The sequence below is a fragment of the Podarcis erhardii genome, assembly GCF_964252035.2.
Source record: "Podarcis erhardii genome assembly, chromosome: 11".
Taxonomy (NCBI): domain Eukaryota; kingdom Metazoa; phylum Chordata; class Lepidosauria; order Squamata; family Lacertidae; genus Podarcis; species Podarcis erhardii.
In genome coordinates this window covers 49,206,395-49,234,161 of record NC_138501.1, presented here as the reverse complement: position 1 = coordinate 49,234,161, position 27,767 = coordinate 49,206,395, and the positions used below count along the sequence as shown (strand labels likewise).

At 44.1% G+C, this 27,767-nt stretch overlaps 1 protein-coding gene across 2 annotated transcripts in view; it reads left to right on the top strand.

The window, feature by feature from the left end:
* SETBP1 (SET binding protein 1) overlaps positions 1–27,767 on the top strand; it is a 275,870-nt gene that overhangs the window by 173,251 nt on the left and 74,852 nt on the right. For both annotated transcript variants that reach the window (XM_081881347.1, XM_081881348.1), the window contains one exon: positions 16,774–20,245. In XM_081881347.1, the coding sequence (XP_081737473.1) occupies positions 16,774–20,245 (3,472 nt within the window). The remainder of the gene's footprint in view (positions 1–16,773; positions 20,246–27,767) is intronic.

Genomic DNA, 27,767 nt, shown 5'->3' with positions numbered 1-27,767 from the left:
CTCTCCAACCAATTACATCTTTACTCCTCCTCTGAAAAAAGTAAAAGTAAAAGAGAGGCATCACCTTGCCAACAAAGGTGCGTATAGTTAAAGCTATGGTTTTCCCAGTAGTGATGTATGGAAGTGAGAGCTGGACCATAAAGAAGGCCAAAGAATTGATCCTTTTGAATTATGGTGCCGGAGGAGACTCTTGAGAGTCCCGTGGACTGCAAGAAGATCAAACCTATCCATTCTTAAGGAAATCAGCCCTGAGTGCTCACTGGAAGGACAGATCCTGAAGCTGAGGCTCCAAGACTTTGGCCACCTCATGAGAAGAGAAGCCTCCCTGGAAAAGACTCTGATGCTGGGAAAGATGGAGGGCACAAGGAGAAGGGGACGGCAGAGGACGAGATGGTTGGACAGTGTTCTCGAAGCTACCAGCATGAGTTTGTCCAAACTGCAGGAGGCAGTGGAAGACAGAAGTGCCTGGCGTGCTCTGGTCCATGGGGTCATGAAGAGTCGGACACGACTAAACAACAACAAAGGATCCCAGAACTGCTCTTTCTCTGCATTCAACCTGCACTGCTGAAACGCAAGTATTCCCATGGGTGGCAGATAACATAATTAAAGAGGCATTCTTCTTTACTCTTACACAGGAAAGAACACCTCTTCTACGATGGTTCCTATTGAGAGTCATGCAGAATCCCCAAGTATCTAAAATGTCACTAAACCCTTCTTTCCATCCTGCAATTGCTCCAGTCGAGATTGAATCAGCAACACTCGCTTCCCATTTAAAGTGGATCTGCTGGTTTTTAAGTTCTTTTGCATCGTTAGTGATAACTTGATTATAAATGGAAGATGTCAGGAAGATGCTGATTTCACCTGGAAGCAGGCATTAAAAAAACTGCAACGAAAGCTGTGAACTGTATTATCTTAGCTTGTCATTCTTATTACCATTTACCTCATTGAGCAGCTATTACCAAATTAATTCTTGCAGAAAGCAACTTGAGTGCAGCAGGGGTTGAAACAAGCTGAAGCAGGCTCTGAAAGTTTGATAATTGGGAAGGAAACCAATTTCTTCTTATGCTGCATACACACGAGTCCCTGAATAATCAAGGGCTCTTGAATAAACTGGACTAAGTACTAGTGAAAAGCAATATCAAGTACACAGAAGTGAAATCATAGCAAAAAAAAAACAACCAAAAACACCAGGGGCTTTGGAAAAAGTGAGAAGATATCTTGTTTTATATATATATATTTATTCATTTTTTTTTAATATATCATTTTCAACAGTCATTCAACATAGGTCACATCTTATACAGTTTTTTTAGACTTCCATCAACCACATCTGAAATTTTTTTCACTTAATTTACATTTCTTAATTTCACTATTGCTTTTAATTATCTTATCTATTAACTCTCTCATCCTAGCCTTCCTTACAATATTTCATATATTCCTCCTTACAAAACTTCTTGCAGTAATTTGCTGGTTACAGTTGCATTTCAAATAGTTAACATATTTATTCCAGTCTTCTGACAATCACTGGTCCTGCAGGTTTCGAATCCTTCCTGGCATCTTATCTATTGCATAGTCCATTAATTTCGTCTGCCATTCTTTTTTCGTTGGTAATTCTTCTTGTTTCCATTTCTGTGCCAACAATACTCTTGCTGCTGTTGTTGCATATAAAAACAATTTTTTTGTCCTGTCTGTTAATATCATCACTTACAATACCAAGTAAAAATGCTTCTGGTTTTTTTTGGTTTTTTTTTTAAATGTATATTTCAACATCTTTTTCATCTCATTATATATCATTTCCCAGAAGCTTTTTACTTAGAAGTGAGAAGATTCCATCAGGTACCAAGCCAAAATGAGAAAAAGGGGTAGGGGTAGAATTAATGAAATGTTTGCCCTGAGTGAAGTTTTCACCTTTCTCAAAGAAATACTAAACCCTTTGAAAAGAGATCATGGAACCAAAGAATTGTTAGAAGGGATCCCAAGGATCATCTAGTCCAACCCCCTTCAAAGAGGGAATCTCAGCTAAAGCATCCATGACAGATGGCCGTCCAACTTCTGCTTAAAAACCTCCAAGGAAAGAGCGTCCAACGCCTCCCAAGGGAATCCATTCCACTGTTGAACAGCTCTTACCATCCAAAAGCTTTTCCCGATGTTTACAGTGGTACCTCGAGTTACAGACGCTTCAGGTTATAGACGCTTCAGGTTACAGGCTCTGCTAACCCAGAAATAGTACCTCGGGTTAAGAACTTTTCTTCAGGATGAGAAGAGAAATCGCGCAGCAGCGGTATGGTGGCAGCGGGAGGCCCCATTAGCTAAAGTTACCTGAAGGAGCGTCTCTACCTCCATCGTTCTGCCCAGACACTGAGGTCCAGCGCCGAGGGCCTTCTGGCGGTTCCCTCGCTGCGAGAAGCCAAGATACAGGGAACCAGGCAGAGGGCCTTCTCGGTAGTGGCACCTGCCCTGTGGAATGCCTTCCCACCAGATGTCAAAGAGAAAAATAACTACCAAACTTTTAGAAGACATCTAAAGGCAGCCCTGTTTAGGGAAGCTTTTAATGTTTAATAGGTTATTGTGTTTTAGTGTTTTGTTGGAAGCTGCCCAGAGTGGCTGGGGAAACCCAACCAGATGGGCGGGGTATAAATAATAAATTATTATTAAAATTATTATTAAAGTGCTACCTCAGGTTAAGAACAGTTTCAGGTTAAGAACAGACCTCCAGAATGATTTAAGTTCTTAACCTGAGGTACCACTGTACTTGCAATCTCCTTTCTTGTAACTTGTATCCACTGGCTTGGGTCCTACACTCCAGAATATTTTTACATTTTTTTAAAAAGGGGGTGGGGTGGGGATGCAAAAAAATAAAACTGCTAGCATATTTGCAAAGCTAAGCAGGGTCAGGGGTGGTTTCAAATTGGATGGGGCACCATGTGTCGAGGTTTCTGCGTTGCAGAGGGTTGGACTGAATTGCCCTCCAACGCAACAATTTTACGATTCTATGAAACACAGCAGCAATGGCTTTGAATAGATATAAACAAGGTGTAAGGCAGGCAGTGGCGTAGCGTGGGTTGTCAGCACCCGGGGCAAGGCAAGTAATTTGCGCCCCCTAACCCATGGATTTGTGCCCCCTAACCCATGGATTTGCGCCCCCTAACCCTAACCCCCAGATGTTGCACCCAGTGCGGCCGGCCCCCCCTGCACCCCCCACGCTACGCCACTGAAGGCAGGGATTGTGTTTGTTTTATTTAGGATGGTTTGCATGCACACATGGAATCAGAAGCCTTTTTGCCTTGAAAATGTTTGGGGTGGGGGAAGTTGGTATAAAGGTTCTCAGATTTGGGGGTCGGTCAGCAATTTTTTTCAGCAGGAGGCCAGTCCACTGTCCCTCAGACTTTGTGGGGGGCCGGAGTATATTTTGAAGAAAAAAATGGAACGAATTCCTGTGCCCCACAAATAACCCAGAGATGAATTTTAAATAAAAGGACACATTCTGCTCATGGAAAAACACACTGATTCCCAGACCGTCCATGGGCCAGATTTAGAAGGCGATTGGGCCGTACCCGGCCTCCAGGCCTTAGTTTGCCTACCCATGGGCTGTGCAGACCTGGTTGCAGACAACAGTGAACCTTCACCTTGGCCTTCTCTAGCTCAGCGGTTCTCAACCTGTGGGTCCCCAGATGTTGTTGGACTACAACTCCCATCATCCCTAGCTAGCAAGGCCAGAGCTAGGGATGATGGGAGTTGTGGTCCAACAATATCTGGGGACCCACAGGTTGAGAACCGCTGATCTAGCTGCTTTAAACAAGGGCCTGTGTTACCTGCAGGAGGGCAGGGAGCAGTTTCACACTGAAGGCTCTCTGTAATGTAGAAAAATACTCAGATCCACACACCCATTTCTGCATGCTCTGTGTCTGAGTGCCTCTCAGCAAGAACAGAAGCTTCTTCAATTACAAAGCTCCAGCTCCAATAGTAGGCTTTATTTAGTGTGCTGTAAAAACAGTCATTTCTCAGATCATAAAAGGGCCTCCACGTCATTTTCTCTGCAGCAAGCTTTCCGGCAGAGTGGCTGTATCGCTGGGCTTTCATGCCCCATGATGCAATCTAGTTCTGTGTATTTATGTGCCAAAAGTAAAATGCAATTTTGCAAGTTTTATTAGGTGTAAATTCACACTGGACGGGGGAAACGGGAGAGGAAATGGTGAGATATAATAGACACCTGCAGATTGAAATTCCTGAGATGAATAATAGAATCGTAGAATTGTAGAGTTGGAAGAGACCCCAGGGTCATCCAATCCAACCCGCTGCAATGCAGGAATCTCAGCTCAAGCATCCATGACAGATGGCCACCCAACCTCTGCTTAAAGACCTCCAAGGATGGAGAGTCCACAACTTCCCAAGGCAGACTGCTCCACTGTTGAACAGCTCTTACTGTCAGAAAGTTCTTCCTGGTGTTTTGTCGGAATCTCCTTTCTTGAAGTCATTGGTTTGAGTCCTACCTTCCAGAGCAGAGGAGACAACAAGTTTATTCCCTCTTCCATGGGGCAACCCTTGAGATATTTGAAGATGGCTCTCATATCTCCTCTCAATCTCCTCCTTTCCAGGCTAAACCTATCCAGCTCCTTCAAACGTTCATCATACAGCTTGGTTTCCAGACCTTTGATCATCTTGGTTGTCCTCCTCTGCACACACCCCAGTTTCTCAACATCCTCCTTAAATTGTGAGAATGAGTCTTTGACAGGATGGATTAAGCAATCAGTTTGGTCAGATTAAGCTAGATGGCTTGCAAGTTGACCCAGAGCACCGAGGGAGGGAGAAAAAACAGGTATTGAAGTCTACAAATTGGGTCACCATAAACGACAAGTGAATCCTAGGACGGTAGAAGTGGTGCATCTCTCTCCCCCCCTCCCCGATAACAATTTATTACATTTTCCAAAACAACTTCAACAGATTTTTAAACCATAGTTTTGGTTGACTTCCCTCCCTTCCCCCCCTTCTTGGTTTCATGGCTTGATATTCATTCACACACGTCCTTAAAACCTTACACTCTTAATATTTCAAGCTTAAATCTACTTCATCTTATTACAAGTGAGTTTTCAAAGTTATACTAATGTAAAAATATGTACACAAAAGATTTAAAGCTATGCATTGAACATTTATCCCTTTTTAAATTTTGAAGTCCTCTTTGTTTCTGGGTTTCAAGTTAACTAATTTGTCCTGCATAATTCAATAGTTTATTTTGCCAATCTTCTTTATCTTCTTTGGCAGAGGCTTCTTCCTTCTGGGCTGGCTGGTCTTGGCCAGGCATACACATTTGAGTACAGGAACAAAGTTTTTTGTTCAATAAGTCCAACAAAACCTGAATATCTCAATATCATGACTTTAATATTTTTTAACAAAGTCATTTTCCCAAACCCTTTCCAGTCTTTGTATGTCTTCTCCCAGGCCTTTTTAATGATTTTACATCACCACCACATACAATAATCTTTTATGGCCCTCCCTTCCTGTTTCTTCTCTATCACAATCAAGGCCTCCCAAATCCATTCCCCCCCAGGTGTCATGTTGATCTGTCAAAGGCTCCCAAGTCACTTCACATGGGATACCATTTTTATTCTTAACCACTCTTACTTTCCCATGTAGAAGTGGTGCATCTCTCAACCAGTGTGGTGTAGTGGTTAGGAGCAGTGGACTCGTAATCTGGTGAACCAGGTTCGATTCCCCGCTCCTCCACATGCAGCTGCTGGGTGACCTTGGGCTAGTCACACTTCTCTGAAGTCATGAAACCTCACAGAGTGTTTGCGTGGCGATTCCCGCCCCCTCCTCCAGATGAAATAAAGACACTGGACACCAGAATTTAGGTTAATGGGCGTAAATGGCCACAACTTTATTGATTACAGGTAAGAGCGGTATTGGCTTTAGGCATTGGCCCTATCAGACTATCCGGTAAAACCGGGAAGGGTTAAGCACCAACAGGGGGAGCCCCCGAGATGCACATCCCTAGGGGTTACCGCTCGGGAGCGCGCTTTAGGCCCTAGCCTCCATAGGTTTCGGACAAGGAGACGCCCCCCGAAGTCGTTTAACGAACTACCCTTCAAGATCTTGGGGGAGGTGATGGCGCTCCTCCCTCCCAACTCATTTGCATAACAATACCCCTGCCAATGCCTAACCGCCAAAACCAAAGGAGTTGTGACGTTTTGCTTCGAGGTAGGCGAAAAAACCAAGTGGCTTCCAAAATACAGCCAATTAGCCAAATGGAAAAACTCCTACCAGGCCCCTTGTGGCGAGGAAGGGAAAGGAGATTGTTAGCCGCTTTGAGACTTCTTAGGGTAGTGATAAAGTGGGATATCAAATCCAAATTCTTCTTTTCTTCTTCTTCTCCATCTTGAGACTTTGCATGCTTCAAGTCCATGGAAAAAAGATGAACCTTTGGCAGTGTTTGGTAAGGCAAAAGTAGATTCCAGCCCCCAAAATCTTGAATAGCTTCCAAGAGGATATCTGCTTCAACAGTCATCAAAGCCATTTAGACTGGTACCACATTAGTTTTGGCTTATATTTTGATAAGAGTTTTCCTGTTATCTGTAATGTCTTGTTTTACTAGCAGACCAAAGCATCACAACAGCTTTGTTCTTCCTTTCTTCGGGCATTGTTGGCCTGGTCTGAACTCAATGTGGAAATCCAAGCCAAGGTTCTCTGGGCCCAACAACCCAAAACTTACTCCCACCTTTGGCACTGGGAATGTCTCAGGAATGGCCATGCAACTGCCAGGATTATCTGTGCCTACCTCTAGCTTCAGAGCTGGCAGTAAGGCTGGCTGCTCGCCACGCCAACCAGAGGGCATCACCTCATTTGCCAAGGCAAGCAGAATCACCGAAGCCTGAGCCTATGGCATTGCCTTAGTCAAAGGCAGGCTCCTCTGTTCATCAAGCGCTAGGAAATACTGGCGATCTAAAGCCGCACTTTAGCACAGCTGTCAATCTGCTTTTCCCTTAATCAGAACTCTTGGCTGAGAAACAGATGCTTGGTGAAGAAGCAACTCAAGGTTTGGTTTATGAAAGATTAACGCAGATCCTCCCACTCTGCTTTTGCACAAGGTTCCTTTCCAGAGCTTCTGTTTTATACGCCCGTTGTTTAAATATTTACTTGGGCTGAGACACGTTCTCTGTGTTTGCAACATTTGCTGCAACTCTGCCCTTTCCTTTCACACCAGCAAAATCAGGTTTTGCTGTACACAGAAGTACCTGGAAAGATCCCCCCAGAGAACTTTATTTCACTGAGCACAGCAGGTTTATGATATATGCGAGTTTATTCTGTTTATTTTAGCAAGGAAGTTGCAGAGCAGAAAGAGGTGGAAGATACAGGAGGTGCAGTGGCCTAGTGAGTAAAACTCTAGATTGATCATCTATTACTGCTGCTGTTATATTTCTATCTGACTTTCTTCCAAGGAACTCAAGATAATAATAATAATAATAATAATAATAATAATAATAATAATAATAATAATAATAATAATAATTTATTTGTACCCCGCCCATCTGGCTGGGTTTCCCCAGCCACTCTGGGCAGCTTCCAACAAAGATTAAAAATACATTAAAATGTCACACATTAAAATCTTCCCTAAACAGGGCTGCCTTCGGATGTCTTCTAAATGTCAGGTAGTTGTTTATCTCTTTGACATCTGGTGGGAGGGCGTGCCACTACCGAGAAGACCCTCTGCCTAGTTCCCTGCAGCTTTGCTTCTTGCAATGAGGGAACCGCCAGAAGGCCCTCGGCGCTGGACCTCAGCATCTGGGCAGAATGATGGGGGTGGAGACGCTCCTTCAGGTATACTGGGCCGAGGCCATTTAGATGGCATACATGGTTCCCTTCGCTCTCTACTTTAATCTCACAACAACTCTGTGGTGTAGGTTAGGCTGAGAGCTGATGACTGGTCCTAGCTCACTTTTGTTGTGGTTGTTGTTCAGAGAGATGCACAAGAGATGCGGGAGGAGTCCAAGGCTTAGCTGCAGCAAAGATCTAATATGGTCCTCCTTACAACTCAACGTAAGATTTTTATTTTAATGAGTATAGCCATGATTGCATGACCCAATCTTCTGGTCTTCCACACAAAGGAGCCTAGGCAGGAGTTCTTGCACCAGTATCTCACAAGGTGGCACTGGTTGCTGCTTTGCATCAGAGCACAATTCAAATTGCTCCCTCTTGGATGTGGCCCTCTGGTGGCTGTTGAACTTAAACTCCTATCATGTCTGACCATTGGCCATGCAGGTTGCGAATGATGGGAACTGGGCATCCAGCAATATCTGATGGCCCCAAGTTCCCCATCCCTCCCAGACATGGGGCTGGGATACCCGATAGAATATCTGCCTCTTCATCAACCTGCCTGCCCATTACAGTCATCATCCAAGACCTTGCTCCAGGTGTCCCTGCCTTCAAAGCTGAGGTAGCTAACAACTGGAGAGAGGGCCTTCTCGGTTACGGAATCCTTTCCCCAAAAAGTCCACCTTGTTGCCTTCAGCTTTTAGCTTCTGAAAGATTTTCAGTACTTCCCTATTTCATAATGAAAGATGGCATATCAATTCATCAGATGAATTCATGGCTCGCTTGCCTGATTGTCATTCATTTGTCGAATCTGAGCAATGTTGCTGGGAGCCACCAGGTCTAAAACATGGAACTTTGGAGATCTGTGACTTGCTGCCTCTTTTGGTAAGCAATTCAGGGCTTACCAAGGTCCATAGGGCTCTTCCTGGTCGACTCAACCATCTAACACTCTCTAAAGCAGTGTTTCCCCAACTTGGGTCTCCAGCTGTTTTTGAACTACAATTCCCATCACCCCTGACCACTGGTCCTGCTAGCTAGGGATGATGGGAGTTGTAGTCCGAAAACAGCCAGAGACCCAAGTTGGGGAAACAGACTTGGGTATTCCTTGGGCAACATTCAGCATAGCCTTCTATGCCTGCTTTCCTGACTCTGGATTCTCCAGCCTCCAGGATTCTGCTTAGGCCTTGGTCCCAGAGATGGGCTGCTGCTATATCCCTCTCCTGCCACCCAGCACCACGAAAGCTGGCTGCTTGTTGCAGCAACCTGTTGGGTGCCTTTGACAAGTAAGCTGCTGCCTTCAACATCCTGTAAATCTGTCCTCCTAAATTCCAGAGCCGAACAAAATGCAAATCAACAAATGCAAACAAACGACTTGAATGTAGGTGAACGCCACGGAGTACCGCGAGTGATCAAAGGCTCCCGTGCACATGTTCAAACGCAAACAAACATTGCTGTGCTTCTTGGAAGGGTACAAATGCGCAGTTCAAAACTTGTTAATATTAATGAACATCCAAAATGTGTCTTCTGAACTTTTCAAGGGTAGATTTGTTTGCCTTCATATTTACATTGGCTTTTTCAGATCCAAATATGTGTTCCCTCCCTTCAGAAGGTAAAACAAAATCAACGCAAGGTAGTAGAATAAATAGAGATGTTTTCCTTTACAGCGAGGATTTGGCTACAGATTTAATTTTACCCAATATAATTAGACTTGCCACCCTGGCCAGGAAAATATATATATAAAGCTAGTCTGGTCTGCTCCTGAGCCAATAATAATAATAATAATAATAATAATAATAATAATAATAATAATTTGTTATTACAGTGGTACCTTGGGTTACAGATGCTTCAGGTTACATACGCTTCAGGTTACAGACTCCGCTAACATAGAAATAGTACCTCAGGTTAAGAACTTTGCTTCAGGATGAGAACAGAAATTGCGCGGTTCATGCCTGGCGTTCCTTGGATTTTGCCTGTTTTTACACACTAACAACACATCTTATAGAATTCTGTCCGTGATATTTTGTCTGCACAATCAGAATGAATACCAGGTACAAAATAGTAATAATATGACTTTAGAACCATCTGCCCATCAAATGGCAACTACAAGATGGAGACGGTTCGCCCCGGGTGTCACCTCTGAGGGGGGTGACAAAATAGACTCTGCGGCGATCTCAGCAAGAAAATGTTCAACAACATCTGTCAATTAATAGTTGGAGTAGATCACAGTCTCTTGGGGCACGCCTGTTATAAATAAAATAACACAAGCCAAAACACAGTTCATTCTGTAGATTTAAGTATCTGTCCATAGTCGCCTACTTGTTACCAGAGGCCCAGAATCCACATTCCTTTGTAAGAACATATGAAATAAAGTCAAACCATTTTTGCAGGCAAAAACAAAAGAAAAATTCAATGGGAGGGGGAGACAAGAAATTTTCCACACCGGGTACCACCTGACCTTGCTATGCCACTGACCACATATTCCATTTTGGCGACGATAACCCTGGTTTAAGGGGGCCATTTGGTGCCTATCTTGTATGTCTGAGTTTCTAACGCTAGCTTGGACATCTGCGAAGGCCACTTGATCAGTACAGGCAGTACTCATGGGAGTCCTCTAGTGTTCCTGCATCCTGTGATGTGTTGATGTTTAAAGCCCTTGAAAGGTAGATGGCATCCCCTCTCTGGAAAGGGTAGCCTTCCCAGCCACACTGTGTTAATAATACCCATTCTTTGTCAGGGAATGGGGACGTTTTCAAAGGTGGAGTTACTCTGCATGAAATAGTAGATGCACAGAAGCAATCCCTCTGAAAGTCGTCGCAACCTCTTTGCCTACAGTGGCAAAACCTTGGCATTTCTAAGCAGTACTTGAAGCCCATTTAAAGCGGCTTGACACTGCCGCATTGTTCAAAGAAGGGTTATCCGCTTGGTGTGGGAGGGGTCAAGTTTTTGTAAGTAGGGCTGTTGTACTGTACTTAAGGTCTGATTGTTCTCACACAGCTGCCTAAAAACCGAACCGCCAAACTGTGTTGCGCTCAGGCACAATATTTAAATGGATTTGTTATGTCAGCAGTGACGGGCCCTTTGTTAGAGTTGACAGAAGAATTCTATTGTTCTGGATTTTCCCAGAGTCTGTCCCTCCTAATACTGCCCTCTGAAGATAGCTAGGCTGTTACTGAAAAAAAAAAAAAAAACATCCCTAGAGATGGACAAAGTTGGGGGTGGAGGGAGGGAGGACCTGCCAGCGTTACAGCAATATTTCATTAGTATTTGGCTAAAAAGCGAACCAAGCAGTTCAGGACTAAATATAGACTGAATATAGACTGAAACCTGAAGCTATAGCTCTTTCCAGCTCCTAATAATCAACACATATAGAAAGTTCTTTTAACTAAAGATGTGTGTGTAACTTGCCCTAAGGACGCGTAGCTTGTGTAAAGCTCATAATCTACATGTAGGGACCCAAAATTAACAACAAGAACAATAACAACAATTTTATGATTTGTATCCCATCCATCTGATTGGGTTGCCCCAACATAGATAAAAGCATAATGCAACATTATACATTAAAAGGCTTCCCTATACAGGGTTGCCTTCAGAGGTCTTCTAAAGGTTACATAGTTACTCATCTCCTTGACATCTGATGGGAGGGCATTCCACAGGGCGGGTGCCACTACCGAGAAGGCCCTCTGCCTGGTTCCCTGTAGCTTTGCTTCTCGCAGTGAGGGAATCGCCAGAAAGCCCTAAGTGCTGGACTTCAGTGTCTGGGCTGAACAAAGGGCGTGCAGAGATTCCTTCAGGTCTAAAGGTTGAGTTTGTTTAGAGCTTTAAAGTTCAGCACCAACACTTTGAATTGTGCTCGGAAACGTACTGGAAACCAATGCAGGTCTTTCAGGACCAGTGTAATTCCCCAACTTCTCCAGTAAAAGGGTCTGAGGTTTTGGAGCCAAGAAAGCATCTTGTAGAGTTAGAGATGGTCTAAGAGGTATACTTCAGCTTCACACGAGGCATTTGTGTAATCTTACTGAAATTCCCTTTTTTTAAAATAAAAAAGCAGCTATTTTGCCTAATCACCACCCCATATCCACTTCAGTTTTCATTCTAGGTGGAAATTTGGTGCCAACTCCATTTGCCAACACTTCTTAAACAGTCTTGGGTACAGGCGTTTTCCAAAAGAGGTTGTCTCTCAAATATTTAGGGCTTTAAATACTAACGTGAACACCTTGAATTTGGCCCAGAAATGAACTGGCAGCCAATCAATGCTCGGTTTGCCCTTTAATGCTTTCTGCGAGGAGGCTGTGTACTAATGAACCCAGGGAAACAATCAGCGATATGTCTTTTTATTTTATTTTCCCCGCTCCTCACAAGATTCAGAGTGATTAGAATATGAAAATGATGGGCACAATGGTGCAGATGTTTTAAAATCACAGCAGACAGCAATTAGTGACATGGGAACCAGCTGCTTATCTATCCAGATAAAGCTTCTTAATAGAGAATTACATTTGAGGAACTGTGGTGTGTGTGTTTTTTTGCAGATGGATCTCCCAATGCTTTAAAAGAGAGGGCATTGAGGTACAGTGGTACCTCGGGTTACAGACACTTCAGCTTAAGAACAGACCTCCAGAACGAATTAAGTTCTTAACCCGAGCTACCACTGTATTAACTTTGATTTGTGAGCCAGCTTCCTGTCAAACGATCTAACTGATTCCTCTCTGAGAAGGTGGATCTTAGGCATTAGGGAGAGGGGTTATGCGCAGGTTAGGAGCTGATCTTCCTTCTCCCTCGAAAAACAACACGTAGAACTTGTTTTATGATCTCTTCCCTGCGTGCTTGATCTCTAGATTACAGAGTAACCTCGCTTTGGCTGTTATACCACCTCCGTGTCACAGCTGTTGGTGTGCTTGAATATTAGAGAAGGGTTTGAATAGAGGGTGATTAGACTGTCTGCATAAAGTTTGAGGCGTGTCGTCGATAAATAGAGAAGATAATTTCTTAGGCAGGGAGGCATCAGCCAAGGCTAAGAACATATTCATTCATCCCAATCAAACATTCTAGAAGCTGTATTTTTCTCAGACCCTTGGCCTACAAAGATGGTGACCAAATGCGTACTTCACTCAATTTCTCTCATTCATCCTTGAATATAAGTGATATGTTGATAGTATGGTGGCAACGTTGGGTTTTGCCTAAAGAGTCACTTTTGAAGATTCCTGCTTGGAAAGAACATTGAGGATTTTAAAATGTTAAGAGTGATAGCATTTGCCACAGTAGGTAGTTTCTCAATATTGCTAGAGTTGTCCTCTAAAGTGAAATTTCAAGACAATTTGAAGGATTTGGTGTGGCCAATACATACAAGAAATTCTGAGGAAAGCGCAAGTTGATAATGGCTGAATTCAGATGACTCTCCAACTCATAGACTGGGGAATGAGCCCATGGGCACAAGATGTCTTCCTTTTCTTTCGTGCATAGCAATTAATAGGTTATTTCCTGGTTTCATCAAACCATCGTTTGCTATTACGTTTGGAGTGGGAAACCGTGGATTGAGCAAGCCCTCCATGCCAGGCCTGCAAACCATCAGCAGATCTAATTTTGGCAGATTCCCACCCCCCACAATACATACTGGGATACCCATAGCTCCCACACACCCAAAAACTGATCCTTATGCTAGAAGTGACAGAATTATAACAGCAGCCAGTCACTTAAACACTGCCCTCAATGTAAAATTCAGTTCAACATGTTGGACCAATATGCAATGATCATGGCAGCTGTTTTAACCTTATTGCTGATCCATTCACCTCACAAGTGATTTACTGCTCTTTAGTCAGGACAAGCTTTTGCCACAATTATTATTATTATTAGTAGTAGTAGTAGTAGTAGTATTTCAAAGTGTTTTTTTCAAAATAAAGTGAAAAAGGAAAGAAGAAAAATGTGATATTGATTGATTGATTAAATTTATATACTGCCCTTTTCCTAGGGGTCTCAGGGCAGTTCACAGAATAAAATCAAGATACAAAACAACAAAATACATAACAGCAGCCACAGCAGCAGCAACCCAATACCCCCCCCCCATTTTTTAAGGGTGTAGGATGTAAATCAGATCAATCAAAGGCCTGGTTAAAAAGGAACGTTTTTGCCTAGTGCCTAAATGTGTATAATAAAGGTGCCAGGCAAACTTCCCTGGGGAGAGCATTCCCATTCCACAGATGGGGAGCCACTGCAGAGAAGGCCCCTTTCTCGTGTAGGAGGCACATGAAGGAGGGCCTCAGAATATATATAGCGATAGATAGATAGATGATAGATAGATGATAGATAGATAGATAGATAGATAGATAGATAGATAGATAGATGATAGATAGATAGATAGATGATAGATAGATAGATGATAGATAGATAGATAGATAGATAGATAGATAGATAGATAGATGATAGATAGATAGATAGATGATAGATAGATAGATGATAGAGATAGATAGATAGATAGATAGATAGATAGATAGATAGATAGATGATAGATAGATAGATGATAGATAGATGATAGATAGATAGATAGATAGATAGATAGATAGATAGATAGATAGATGATAGATGATAGATAGATAGATAGATAGATAGATAGATAGATAAATAGATAGATAGATGATAGATAGATAGATAGATAGATAGATAGATAGATAGATAGATGATAGATAGATAGATAGATAGATAGATAGATAGATAGATAGATAGAGATGATAGATAGATGATATAGATGATAGATATAGACATATGCTAATATGCATATGATTATTAATCATATTCTATTCAGTAGAAACTCATTCCAAATATCAATATATTTATCCAAACAAAGTCTGTGTCTGTAAGCAATCAGTTCATATGTTGGACTGAAGACATGACAGCACTCACAACGTAGGAACAGAGCTTTTTGCCACTTCTTAAAAGTTAAAGAGCATGAAGAGCGCAGATGGGGAGGCTAGGAAGGCAAGGAGATAGGGACTTCATCTCAAGCCACTTGTTGAATTCATGGCGGTGGTGAGATTTGCAGCAGACACTTCCTGATTGAAAGCTCAGGCTCTTAACCACTGTGCTAACCATTGACTGCCATCTAGCCTGCCTTACCCAATCTGCTGGTGGTGGTTGTTTTAAAGTCTCTCTCTCTCTCTCTCTCTCTCTCTCTCTCTCTCTCTCTCTCTCTCTCTCATTTCTTTGGCATGTTGGCTGTTGCTTTTGTGTTTGTACTCCTCCCTGCCTTTTGACAGTGCAGTTCACCCAGCGGGGCAAAGAGAAGCCAAAACATTAGGAGCAACAGGATCAGGCGGAGAGCCAGATGGAGACACTGGGAGCAAAATGCACTCTGAGTGCATTAATTTCAGCTGGCTGTGCCAGTTATTCTGAGTAAACAGTCTACACGTATCAGTTGCAGCTAATGAAACTCAACCTGCTCTGAGCCACAGGATCTGTGGTTGCCATGCAGCACTCAAGCACGCAGAAATATCCCTGTCCTCCCGCACATGCGCTCGCCCCCAAATGATCAGCCTTGACAAGTATGATGAAACTAAGGGAATCTTACGGTATCAGGGTAGAAAGCAGGAACTTGGATTCTGGAGGCAGAACCTGAAATTCAGGGCTGTGGATTGGGTCAGATTTGGTCCAACCCAACTTGACCGGAATGGTGGTAACTCAAAATCTAATCTCCAACCTGGTTAAAGGGAGCAGTAGACCAACACATCTGAATGGACTGGGAGAGCTTGCTCTAACCACTGCACCCTGCTGTCATTTCATTTCTCTGTAGCTGGGGTGGTGGACATACTGAAATCTGCTAGTTGGTGCCAGGTGTAAAGTGACTAACATGAGCATTTCTGAGCCCGTAAATTTGTTTTTGAGCACCAGGATTAAACTCAATCCTTTCACTCCTGGTGTCCTTCCTGCAAGCTTTCTTAATTTCAAGAATACAATTTCGGGGTGTTGGGGGTGGTCATTTTGTTGTGTTTATTGTTAAGCAACTGGGAATCGGAAATCCTTGCCAACCGAGACCAGATTCCAGTCTACCTCCTGCCCATTCCTGGTCTGTAGCAGCTATTTCCCCCCCTAAAATGCTACTTTTAAATGAGAAAATGTTATGCTAGCTCTTGTAAAGTTTTCTGAAATAATGGAAATAATGGAATTTGGAAAAGAAAGGCGAGCCTGGGAGCCAGGATATTTCAGGGGTTTGTTTTGTTTTTTAATGGATCTGCTGTGTCAAGAGAATGTGACAGCAAGCTTTGGATTTGTGCCAAACTCTCCCCCCCCCCAATTTGGAGCATGAATTCTTATGACGCTCAGTATAAAGGTCCTTCCATCTTTTTCACTATAGAAAGTATAGTCATAGATATCTCACCATGGAAAGGATAGGCATCCTCTCTCTCTAGAAAGTATGTTCTTCCAGTGCATAGACAGGGGCATAAAAAAATAGAAGGGTGCTGTTATAAGTTCACTGGTCCCAGGTTGTTCTATTCTGTACATAGCCCCTTTTTACAAACAGAACAAACAAACAATTACAGTCGTACCTTGGTTTTCAAATGCCTTGGGAGTCAAGCGTTTTGGCTCCCAAATGATTGAAAACTGGAAGTATTTGTTGTGGTTTTCGAACGTTCTTTGGAACCCGAATGTCCAATGTGACTTCCACAGCTTCTGATTGGCTGCAAGAGCTTGCTGCAGCCAATCGGAAGCTGCACCTTGGTTCCCAAACGTTTTGGAAGTCAAACGGTCTTCCGGAGCAGATTCCGTTCGACTTCCAAGGTACCACTGTATTTATTGCAGCCCAAAGACCCACAAGTCACTTATTTCCTAAAATATATATTTAGGATAAGAATATTTATTATATTGTGGGTTTTTTTGCTTTGTTCTCGTTTTGCAAGAAAACAAAAACCCATTCTGGTGAATTCTTTTCAGGGATCAGAAGCCCTAACTTTTTTTCCTCTTCTTTTCTCTTTTTCTCATTCCCAGGTTTATGACAGACTGCCAAAGCATTCTGCTGTGCACTATGACCCCGTTCTCCAGCAAGACTTCACCAGTGACACCTTAAAATCGCGGCACCAGCAAAAAAGCAACAACCAGCATCATCTCGACTGGTCGGTGAGCTCTGAATCGGGGCCAGCTCCTCAAGCTTGCTTCATTGCCCCAGAGCCACACCGAGAAGCCACCAAGATCCCTGGTTCGGAGCCCACTGTATCTTTCAGCAAGTCCCAAGTGAAGAAATCTAACGCCAGCAGCACCTGGGCTCAGTTGTCAAACGGTAATAATAAAGACCTTGCAGCATGCAGTGCAGTCCCAGGGTCAAATAGTCTCAGCGCAACTTCCCAGCCAAACAAACTGTCTGATTGCAATGGTTTTTCGCCCCTAGTGAGTCAAGAGGGAGAGGGTCAGGTAGAAGCCCTCAACCAGCCCACTGGCAGCACAAAGAAGAAATCCAGTAAGAAAGACTTGATCAACCAAACCATCCAAAATGCAGACATAGAATGGGTGAAAAATCCTCAGAAGTCATTTGAAGCCAAAACCCACGACAGCATGGAAGGGAAGAAGGACTCCAGCTCAACTAAGCCATCACCCGCCAGGCAAAGCCCACATTCTGCCAACACTTCTGAAAACGATTCGAGTCACGTACGGATTACTATTCCGATCAAGACTCCAGTAGTGGAGACACCTGGTCACAAAAGGAAGAAACGGCAGTCTGCAAAAGCTGCTGTCGACAAGAGTGTCCCAGAGAAAACCTCTCCTCCCGGGCATCCTGTGAGCAGCGATGTAGCCAGCATGACTAACACACAGGCAGAGGTGTGCAAGAAAGACCTGCGAGTTACAAAGCAAGGGAAAGCGATGGAAAACGAGCCTCCGTTGGTACCAGTGGAAAGCAATGAGATAGTCAGCAAATCTCCCGCGACCAATGCCACCAGGCTCAGAAAGTCTGCAGTTGTGACTTCTCCTTCAGTTACACACGTGACATCTGCTTCCGTTACACACGATGCCCCGACACCTTGCAAGCAGCTGGAGGTTCAGCACCCGAAGTTTGCAGCAAAGCGAAGGTGGACGTGTAGCAAGCCTAAAAATGTGCTCCGGGAACCTTCTCTAGGCCTCCCTGAGAAACTGATGGTAGAACCTCCTTCAGCTTATCCCATAACACCATCCAGTCCTCTGTATACCAATACAGACAGTCTTACTGTGATTACTCCCATCAAGAAGAAGAGGGGGCGACCCAAAAAACAGCCTTTGCTCACTGTTGAAACCATCCATGAAGGAACGTCCACCAGCCCAGTCAGCCCCATCAGTCGGGAATTTCCTGGCACGAAGAAGAGGAAGAGGCGGAGGAACTTGGTGAAGCTAGCCCAGATGGCCCCCGGGGAAGATACGAACACCATCAGCGAGCTGAAGTTTCACAAGAAGGTTGGCAAGCTTGGTGTTCTTGATAAGAAGACCATCAAGACCATTAACAAAATGAAGAGCCTCAAGAGGAAAAACCTTTTGAGCCAGATCTTGTCTTGCTCGAGTAGCATAGCTCTGAAGATGAAAACGCAGCCGCCAGCCAACACAGGGGCTCCCACCATCGATGCGAGACTAGGGAAGCAAATCAACGTCAGCAAGAAGGGGACTATCTACATTGGTAAGAAAAGGGGAAGAAAGCCAAGATCCGAGCTGCAGCCCCCACTGGAAGACCCGAAGACAGCCATGAAACATTTGAGGCCCGTATCCAGCCAGCTAGAAAACCCAGCAGTGCCTTCTACCTTGCAGTCACTTGTGGCATCATCATCACCAGCAGCCGTCCATCCGCTCTCGACACAGCTAGTGGGCTCTAACGGCAGCCTTAGCCCTGCCAGCACTGAAATGAATTTTTCAGAGTTAAAGACTATGCCAAATCTACAGCCCATCAGTGCTCTTCCCACAAAAACTCAGAAAGGAATACACGGCGGGACTTGGAAGCTGTCCCCACCGAGGCTCATGGCGAATTCTCCTTCCCACCTTTGCGATATAGGTTCCCTGAAGGAGGTCACGCTGTCTCCGGTGAGTGAATCCCACAGTGAGGAAACCATACCGAGTGACAGTGGGATCGGGACCGACAACAACAGTACGTCTGACCAAGCGGAGAAGACTTCGGAATCTCGCAGAAGATACTCCTTCGACTTTTGCAGCCTGGACAATCCAGAGGTCATTCAGTCTGACACCAGCACTAAGAACAGGCACAGCCACCGGCAGAAGCATCTCATCGTTGATAACTTTCTCGCTCATGAGACTATGAAGAAGCCAAAGCACAAGAGGAAGAGGAAGAACCTGCAGAACAGAGATGACCTCCAGTTCCTTGCAGACCTGGAAGAGCTCATCAGCAAGTTCCAAGTGTTCAGGATTTCTCACCGTAGCTACACATTTTACCACGAGAATCCGTATCCCAGCATTTTCAGGATTAACTTTGATCACTATTACCCTATGCCATATATCCAGTATGACCCTTTGCTGTATCTTCGCAGGACGTCTGACATGAAGTCTAAGAAGAAGCGTGGTAGACCTGCCAAAACCAATGACACCATGACAAAGGTGCCTTTCTTACAAGGGTTTGGTTACCCTATTCCCAGTGGGAGTTACTATGCACCCTATGGAATGCCTTACACATCAATGCCTATGATGAACCTTGGCTACTACAGTCAGTATCCTGCTCCTTTGTACTTGTCTCACACACTCGGAGCAGCTTCCCCGTTCATGAGGCCCACTGTGCCTCCTCCCCAGTTCCACGCAAGCTCTCACATGAAGATGCCCAATACTGCCAAGCATAAAGTGAAGCATGGGGTCCACCTGCAGACACCAGTAGGGATCGGCCTTGGGGATGTGCATTCTTCACTGACCTCTCCGAAGGCCGCAGGGACAAGCATACCCAGTGGCCGACTTCACAAAAGGAAACACAAACATAAGCACAAACACAAGGATGAGCGGATATTGGGGGCTCACGACGACCTGAGCAGTCTCTTCGCAAGCAAGTCCACTGGCTTCACCAGCCATCCGGTCAGTGACAGATTAAACGTCTCGGACAAAGAGCTCTCCTTGCTGACGGAGAAGAGCAAGCATAAGGAGAAACAGAAGCACCAGCATTGTGAGACCAGTGGGCACAAGGTTTCCAAGAGCAACTTCGAAGTGGATACCTTGTCTACGTTGTCTCTCTCTGACACCCAAAATTGGGTGCAGAGCAAGGATAAAAGTAACTCAAGCAATGATCCCATGGACTCTTGCATGAAGAGGTATTCTGGGAACACTGACAGCAGCGCACGGTCCGAGTCCCTGGACGTCTTTGGCGAGATGAATTCCTTGAGCGAAAAGCGGGACAATGATGGGAGCAAAAGGCGGAGTTTCGAAGGGTTCGAAACATACAGGGAGAAGGACCTTCAGACCTTCAGAACGAGCAGGAAGGACAGGAGCTGCTATGACTCATTGACAGCTTCAGGTAGGAATCTGAAAATATATATTTCTCTCAGTGCCGTTTTTTATGTGTTTATTTTCCTTGCAGCTGGGTGTTTTGATGCCTGTTATTTGATGTTTATTTGTGGCATTTGTATACTGCTGTTCTGCCAATGCACTCAAGGTGGTTGATTATTTTAAATAATGGTTTGGAGCCATCTAGACACTTCACAGAAGGGGCAAAGGGAAGAAGATTATAAGCTGGTACCTACTCTCTTTGGATGGTGTTATTGCTGTTGCTATAAAATGAAGCAAAATGATGCCCACATGAAACAGTCATTGCAGGAGACAGTGGAGGAACCAATGGCAGCTGGTGTTGGCCATCTGATGGAGAGTCCAGATTGAAGGCTTGAACATGATGCTTCTCCAGTGGGCAGGGCACTCTTAAATAGCATAGTGAGCTCACTCCAAGAGACTGTTTTAGTGCAGAAGTCCATGTACAGCTAAACAAGAATCATATTTTGGCATTGCTTGGTAGTAGAACACATGATCTACATGCAGAAATCCCTGGGTTCAATACCTGGCATTTCCAGGTGACAGGTGCAGGGAAAGGCCCTCTACCTGAAACCTCGGAGAACTGGTAGTCAAGAGTAGGCAGTCAAGAGCTAGATGACTCACTTTAAGACAGCTTCATCTGCAGCTTCATAAATCAATCTGTGATTCTGGAGGAAAGTCCAGGCAAGTCAGGATAGTTCCCTGTGTGTCTTCTCCAGTCCCCTGTTGGTTGTTCTGTTTGCATGTAAAACACTCAAGCAGTTAGAGAGGGGATGAGCATACTAAGCGCTTTCACCCTCCAGTTTGAGGAGGACCAGGATCTGAAAAGAGGCACCTCCTCTATGTGTGGGCATGAAGCTCTGTACAGTTTAGAACTCGGATTACACAGCCAGTCGCACCCGCCATCTTCCTTTCCTCAGAATGCAACAATGACTCCAGGGGCACTCTGGGGAAAGGACAATGTTGTGTAGTGCACACACCCAACAAAATGCAAAAAGAAAAAATAGTATATGTTGGAAACCAATAGCAGCCCGTGTCAGGGGTTGATGCCATCTTTGTTTCTGACCACCACTGTCTCCCAACTCTGTTCTCTGGTAGTCACTGGCTCCCCAAGCTTTCTGGCCCTGTGCTTGGTCCCCGAAGCCCAGCCCTGACAAAGCCACTGCTCTCGCGTAAAAAGGTTTGTGGGTAAAGAGATAACAGATGCCACCATTTATTTATTACCATTTCTTCATAAAAATGTTTATTCATTGCTGTCTCATAACAAAGCAGTTTCCAACAATACGTATATATAATTAAAAAAATGTAGAAGTTTAAAATCATGGAGCATCATGCAACGATTATGGAAAGAGGTTTTCTTAATTCCCTGCATAAGCCTAGTGGTCAAGAAAATACAAAAATGTGGTGAGGATGCTTACAAGTTCCCCATCGCTGGTCTAAGGCTTGGGATGTCTGGATTCATGTGTTTTCCCAGGCAAATTACCTTAAAAGTGAAGGTTTAAGGAGCCAGTTCACGTAATTGAGAAATATGCTTTGAGTTAGATTGGGCTAAGTGTTTGGGAGTAGTTGTGTGGTGGTTTCTCTACTTGCTGCCCAAATTGTTCAACTTGGGGAGACATTTTTATCGGCCACCTACCAGAAGCCTTGTGGTGGCCAAGTGAAACTCCAGACCTCTTTGAAGTGCCATGACTCATGCTGTGACCCCAAGATCACTTAAGTTGCAAGTAATCTCTTATTACTATTATTGTTGGGTTACAGGGAAATGTGTTTTTGTCTTGATCTGAAACTTATGTGATTCCCTTCGGCTTTGGGAGCCTTTAAATTCCCACCGCTTCTGAGAAAATACTTTCAACAGAGCTTGCATCGTACACCCCTAATGCAATGGCCATATCCTCTATCTCCACTACAAGAGACAGTATGCCCCTAAATCCTAGCTGTGAGGAACTGCAAGTGGGGAGAACACTGTTGTACTCAGGATCTGCTTGCAGGCTTCCCATATGCATGGAGCTGGCCACTACGAAAGCTAGATGCTGGACTAGATGGCCTTTGCCCTGATCCAGTATAAGAACATAAGAAGAGCGTGCTGGATCTGGCCAATGGCCCATCTAGTCCATCATTCTGCTCTCATAGTGGCCAACCTAATGCCTGAGGGAAGGGAAACCAGTGATCCGAACATGAGCACAAGTCCCCTCTCCCCGCCCATAGTTTCCAGAAAACGATATTTGGAAGCATTTCTGCTGCCAATTGTGAGGGCAGAGCATAGCTGTAATGGTTCTAGGGGTTGCTTGTGCGTAAATCGGCGCCATGCTTGGCTGGGTTACCTGGGTGAACCCTTTCTGTCTGGACAGCCACTCATCCGTGGCTGTCTCAATCGCTGGCAGAATCCGTCAGTGGGCGTTTCTTGAACTTCTTCCAGCAAAGAAGCTCCTTGATGCCTAGTCTCCGCCTATTCTCCCTGTGCGGAAGCCTTCTGTGCAGGGAGGGTGTGGAAGAAGGACCCGTGCTCTCCCCGCTGGTCTCCGGCGAGGAGTCATGGAGCCCCCTTGCCGATTCCCCCATTTGCCCCCCTTCTCCACTGGTGCTACACTGATTTCCTTCCCCACTCTCTCCCTCCTGGGACGCTCTCCAGAATCCCTCTGGAGCCCTCCCTCCTCCTCTGGCTCCAATGGCAGTTCCCTGACAATAGCCATCATGGCTAGTAGCCATTAGTGAATTTCTCCTCCATGAATTTGTATAATCCTCTTTTAAAGACACCCTAGTCCAGAGATGGAACAAGTTCTATAGTTTGACTGTCCTCTGCATGAAGAAGTATTGTCTATTATTATTATTATTATTATTATTATTATTATTATTATTATTTATACCCTGCCCTCCCTGGCCAGAGCCGGGCTCAGGGCAGCTAACACCAATAAAATCACAGTAAAGGGGAAAAAGAGGGGTGGGGGGCGACACAATTTTAAATACAGGTTAAAATGCAATTTAAAATACAGCTAATTTTAAAGTAGCTGATAGATCAAGACCATAAGGGGAGGGAAACATAAGGGTCAGACTGAGACCAAACCAAAGGCCAGGCAGAACAGCTCTGTCTTGCAGGCCCTGCGGAAAGATGGCAAGTCCCGCAGGGCCCTAGTCTTTTGTGAGAGAGTGTTCCACCAGATCGAGGCCATTACCAAAAAAGCCCTGGCTCTGGTTGAGGCCAGCCTAACTTCCTTGAGGCTCGGGACCTCCAAAGTGCTGTTATTTGTGGACCTTAAGGTCCTCCACGGGGCATACCAGGAGAGGCAGTCCTGTAGGTACATGGGTCCTAGGCTGGACTTCCTTGGATGTCCAAGACTTCTAGTGTTATTGGAGAGGGAGAAAAACCTATACAAGATGAAAACATGGAAGTTGGAAGCGTTGGGGCAAACTGAAACTGATGAATGGGGCCATGCTTCTGAATTCTTAGCAAGATACCAAATGCTGCAGACACCTATGTGCGGACGCGGTCCAGATTGTTCGCCACCTCTCCCTCCTAACTAGATTTTCCGCCAGTGCCTCATTCAGGCCTAGCCCTTTTTTGCTAGGCCGGAGAGAAGAGGGGAGCCTCTGCTGCGGTTGCCTAGCAACGGCTGCATGTCAAGTGCTGGTCCAGGCACCAGAGCAGATATCAGTTGTCCTGGTCTCAGTTATCAAGAGACAAATAGAAATGAAAGAGTAAAACCCTCTTCCTGTCTTGAAATAATCCCATTTGGCCTTCACAGGTCACCGTGATGTCTCTAGGCCAAGTTTTCTATCCCTTAAAGCCTATTCACACGTTTGTATGTACTTGGGAACAGTTCTCCGAGTACAAAATAATTATGATTACTAGGTGTGTGTTTGGATATCAGCCTTTTCCCTGCAAAATATATAGAAGGAAGGTTTCAGTCTCTTTTTTTACAGCCTTATTTAAACCAATTCAGGATCCAGGATTGATGTACTTTGTACTTATAAGGAACAGACCGCATCTATGAAACTAATAGCTAATACGGGGTCAGGTGGCCAGGACCTGTTCCGTCACCTCCCAGTTTCTTGTGGCGAAGAAAAATAGTTTAGCAAAACCTCCAGCCGAATCCTTACACAAAAATCAAAATAAAATGACATGGCAAATCTACCATTAGGCAACTTTCCCTCATTGTTTATTAACAATGAAAAGGCCTTCCCAATGCTCCTCCATGTGGTAACATTTGGCATTTATTACTGCAGTTCTTTGTCATCTCCACAAAGTAGCAAATCACACGTCCCACTTCGTGGACGAATATTCGGAGAAAATGGTCACCATTCAAAAACGTCACTTAACGGTCTGTGAAGAATGTGTGCAAGTATTGTGCCTTAAAGGAGAGAGTCTCTGAAAGCAAGGGAACCAGTAAAATCGCAAAGATTTTTCAGAGGATGTAAAACTACAACAGTTACTCATGAATGGAAAATAAAGTCATCTTTCCTTGAGTTCTAACTAAACTGGGTTTGCTGTTCCAGCTTCTTCTTTTTTAAAAAACTTTGTGTTTATTTTCATGTCTGCAAAAATGTGGGGCTCTCCATGATCTAATCCATCAAGCTGCAGATTATGAGCTTGGTTTGTTCTTTGTCAAAAGTATTATTTGGATGGAAAAGTCATCAGGGTTTAGCTAACCAGAGCCATACTTTGTACTATACAAAGAGGAAAAGAAAAATATATTAAAACTAAAACTAGCTCTGCCAGGAGAATCAGGAGCCAAGAGCGCTCATTAAACTATATTATTGTCTGCTTATAATTGTCTGAGGACGTGGTGCAACATTTTCTTTGGACCCTTGTCCTTAAGCAAGAATTGCCGCCAGTGTTTCTTCACTTGAATTGCCTGTAGTTTGGATGGTTTCACACATTATGCAGCAGGAACCCCTGGTTTACCCATCAAATGTACACTCAACAAGAGCCAATCCCTCACAAATGCACATCCCACGTTGTTGTTGTTGTTAAGATTTATATAGTGTCCTTCATCAAAAGATCGCAGAGCAGTTAACAAGATAAAAACAAGATAAAAGCACAAATGAATGGTTAAAACTGAAACAACAAAATAATACCTTCCACCCCAAAACACCAGAGGCTGTAGACTATTAATCAGCCAAATGCCTTGTTGAAGAGGAACATTTTTGCCTGGCATCTAAAGATATATAAGGAAGAAACCAGGCGAACCTCCCTGGGGAGAGAATTCCATAAACAGGGAGCCAGTGCAGAAAAGGCCCGTTCTCATGTTGCCATCCTCCAGACCTCAGGTGACAAGGGGTCATATGCAGGTATCAATGTGCACAATAACCGGCTGTACTTTTGAATAAATAAGATATACTATTCATCACTACTGTGCTATAAGATCCTGTAATATTATATATGAGCCTGTTCTACTGATGAAGCCTAGGATGGCGAAACAAGGCTAATATTCCAGAAATCCTTATCTTAGACTCTGTGAAAGCATTCTGTGAAACTGAAACAACCCTTCATGTGGATTATTGGACAGACAGGTGGAATAGATACTTTTACATGTATGGACCTTATGCATGAACTGACTAGAGAATGAACTGATCCACTGGGTCTTCTGCTTTTTTCGTTGAACTCTATGAGTCTTCCGTTGAAGTTGACAATTTGATACAATGAATAGTATTCCCTATTTATTCAAAAGTACAGCTGGTTAGGTCTTGTGTGTTTATTGAGGATGTTTCACGTAACCATTGGTTTGTTGTTGTTGTTATTTTGGTATCAGTGTACATGCATAGAGCTTCTCAACACTAAGTGAGATTCACTCTCAGGGATTCTTTCACTGTGATTATGGGGGGGGGGTGTGGACTAGATGACTCTTTGGGTCCCACCTAACTCTGCTTCAGTGAAAAGCATTATACAGCTGTCTTCTTCCTCTGCCTTCTTTGTCACCTCCCCTTTTCTTTCCAGCAGCAACAAATCTGGACTTCCTCGCACATGAATTAATGCTAATTGCAGAAGTCCAGGTCACCATCAGCGAGGCAGTGCTAGAAAGGGCAATCCAGTTTGGAGGCAGAGGTGTGGGTTGGTAATGAGTTGAGAGAGCTGTTTTCCTCTAGGTGAGTAGTCTAAAACCTGCTGTGTGGTAACAGTGACACACTGTGTTGACATCACTGTGACATGGCAGAGTGATCCAGTGGAGGCAACAAGCTAGCCTCTCAGGTAGGGATGGGCAAGAGATTCGATCCAGTTCACATATACAGGTGAACCTACCCAGGAGCAGGGAACATGTCCCCCTGCCGTTGTGCCTCTCTTAACTTGTGTTGTCTGGCAGTGCCCACAAAGTACCTGTGGTGCATCGACTTCCGGTGAGATCTTGCAATGTCCCGCCAAAGTCTCACGAGATCTCATGCACTTTGCGAGATCTTGCGAAATTTGGGCAAGTCTTATAAAATATCACTGGAAGTTGGTGATGCTTCTATGCTGGTGGCAGAACACTGCCTCTTGGGCTTCTATTACTTGAGACGAGCACTTCACTTTGCCTTATCTGTGGGCTGCGCTTGAACCTACCTCTCACCTGTACTGCTAATCTGTTAAGAAAGCCCACAACAGGGAAAGTTTTGTTCTCCATCTCCAATAAAAGGGTAAAATACCACCTGCCATGGAACTACCTGAGATTACCCCTTCCTTGAGTCCAACATCCATGAGTCAACTTAGATCATCAGGAGGAGCGCAGACAGGTGAGCTGTTGGCCACCTCCTATAGTTAAGTTCAAGGTCAAGTTTAAGACAGTATAACGCAAGGGAGATGAACGTACTATATCAAATGCAATGAGAAATAAAACGGAATTAAGCAGAAATCAATGCAAACTGAATGTGAGGAAGTAAACCAGAATTAAACATAAATCAATACAGAACAACTTAATTAAAACCTGGCAGTTGTCCTTACAGATGGCATAATTAAAAAGTCCAGCTCAACCAATTATTTACCTAGGTGTAAATTTCCATCTTTTAATTGGTAGGCAATTATTAACCATAACAAAAGATGCAGAATAAAACCATTGCTCATTGAATCGATCAAGCTTCTGCAATAGTATGTATTTACAATTCCTGTATCAAATTTGGGTTAGTGCTGTTGAGAAGGTAGGAACTGTTCCCAAACTCGTGATACGCTGTTTAAAAATCAAGAAATCTATTTGATACACTGAGCAATGGGTGCCATTTTTGAACAGATCAGCAAGGTATTTTATCTCCAGCTGTCATAGCCAGAAACTCACCTACATAAAATAAATTTATGGTGCTCGCAATTCTGGAGAGTTGACAAGACCTGGGCATCTTGGAGAACTTCTCCAAATCCTGCTTATTTGGGCAGGCTTTCAGGATGTGAGCTTTTACAAAACACATATATCATTCACGCATACCTGTCAGGGAGTCGTGATTGGCTGCAGGCCCATTTAGAAGGTGGCAAAATTAGATTTGATTCTGAGTAAGGAGTGTTAAATCTCTCCCACTGAGACTGATAGAACTTAAAAGTGCTTATCGTCAGCTGGGTG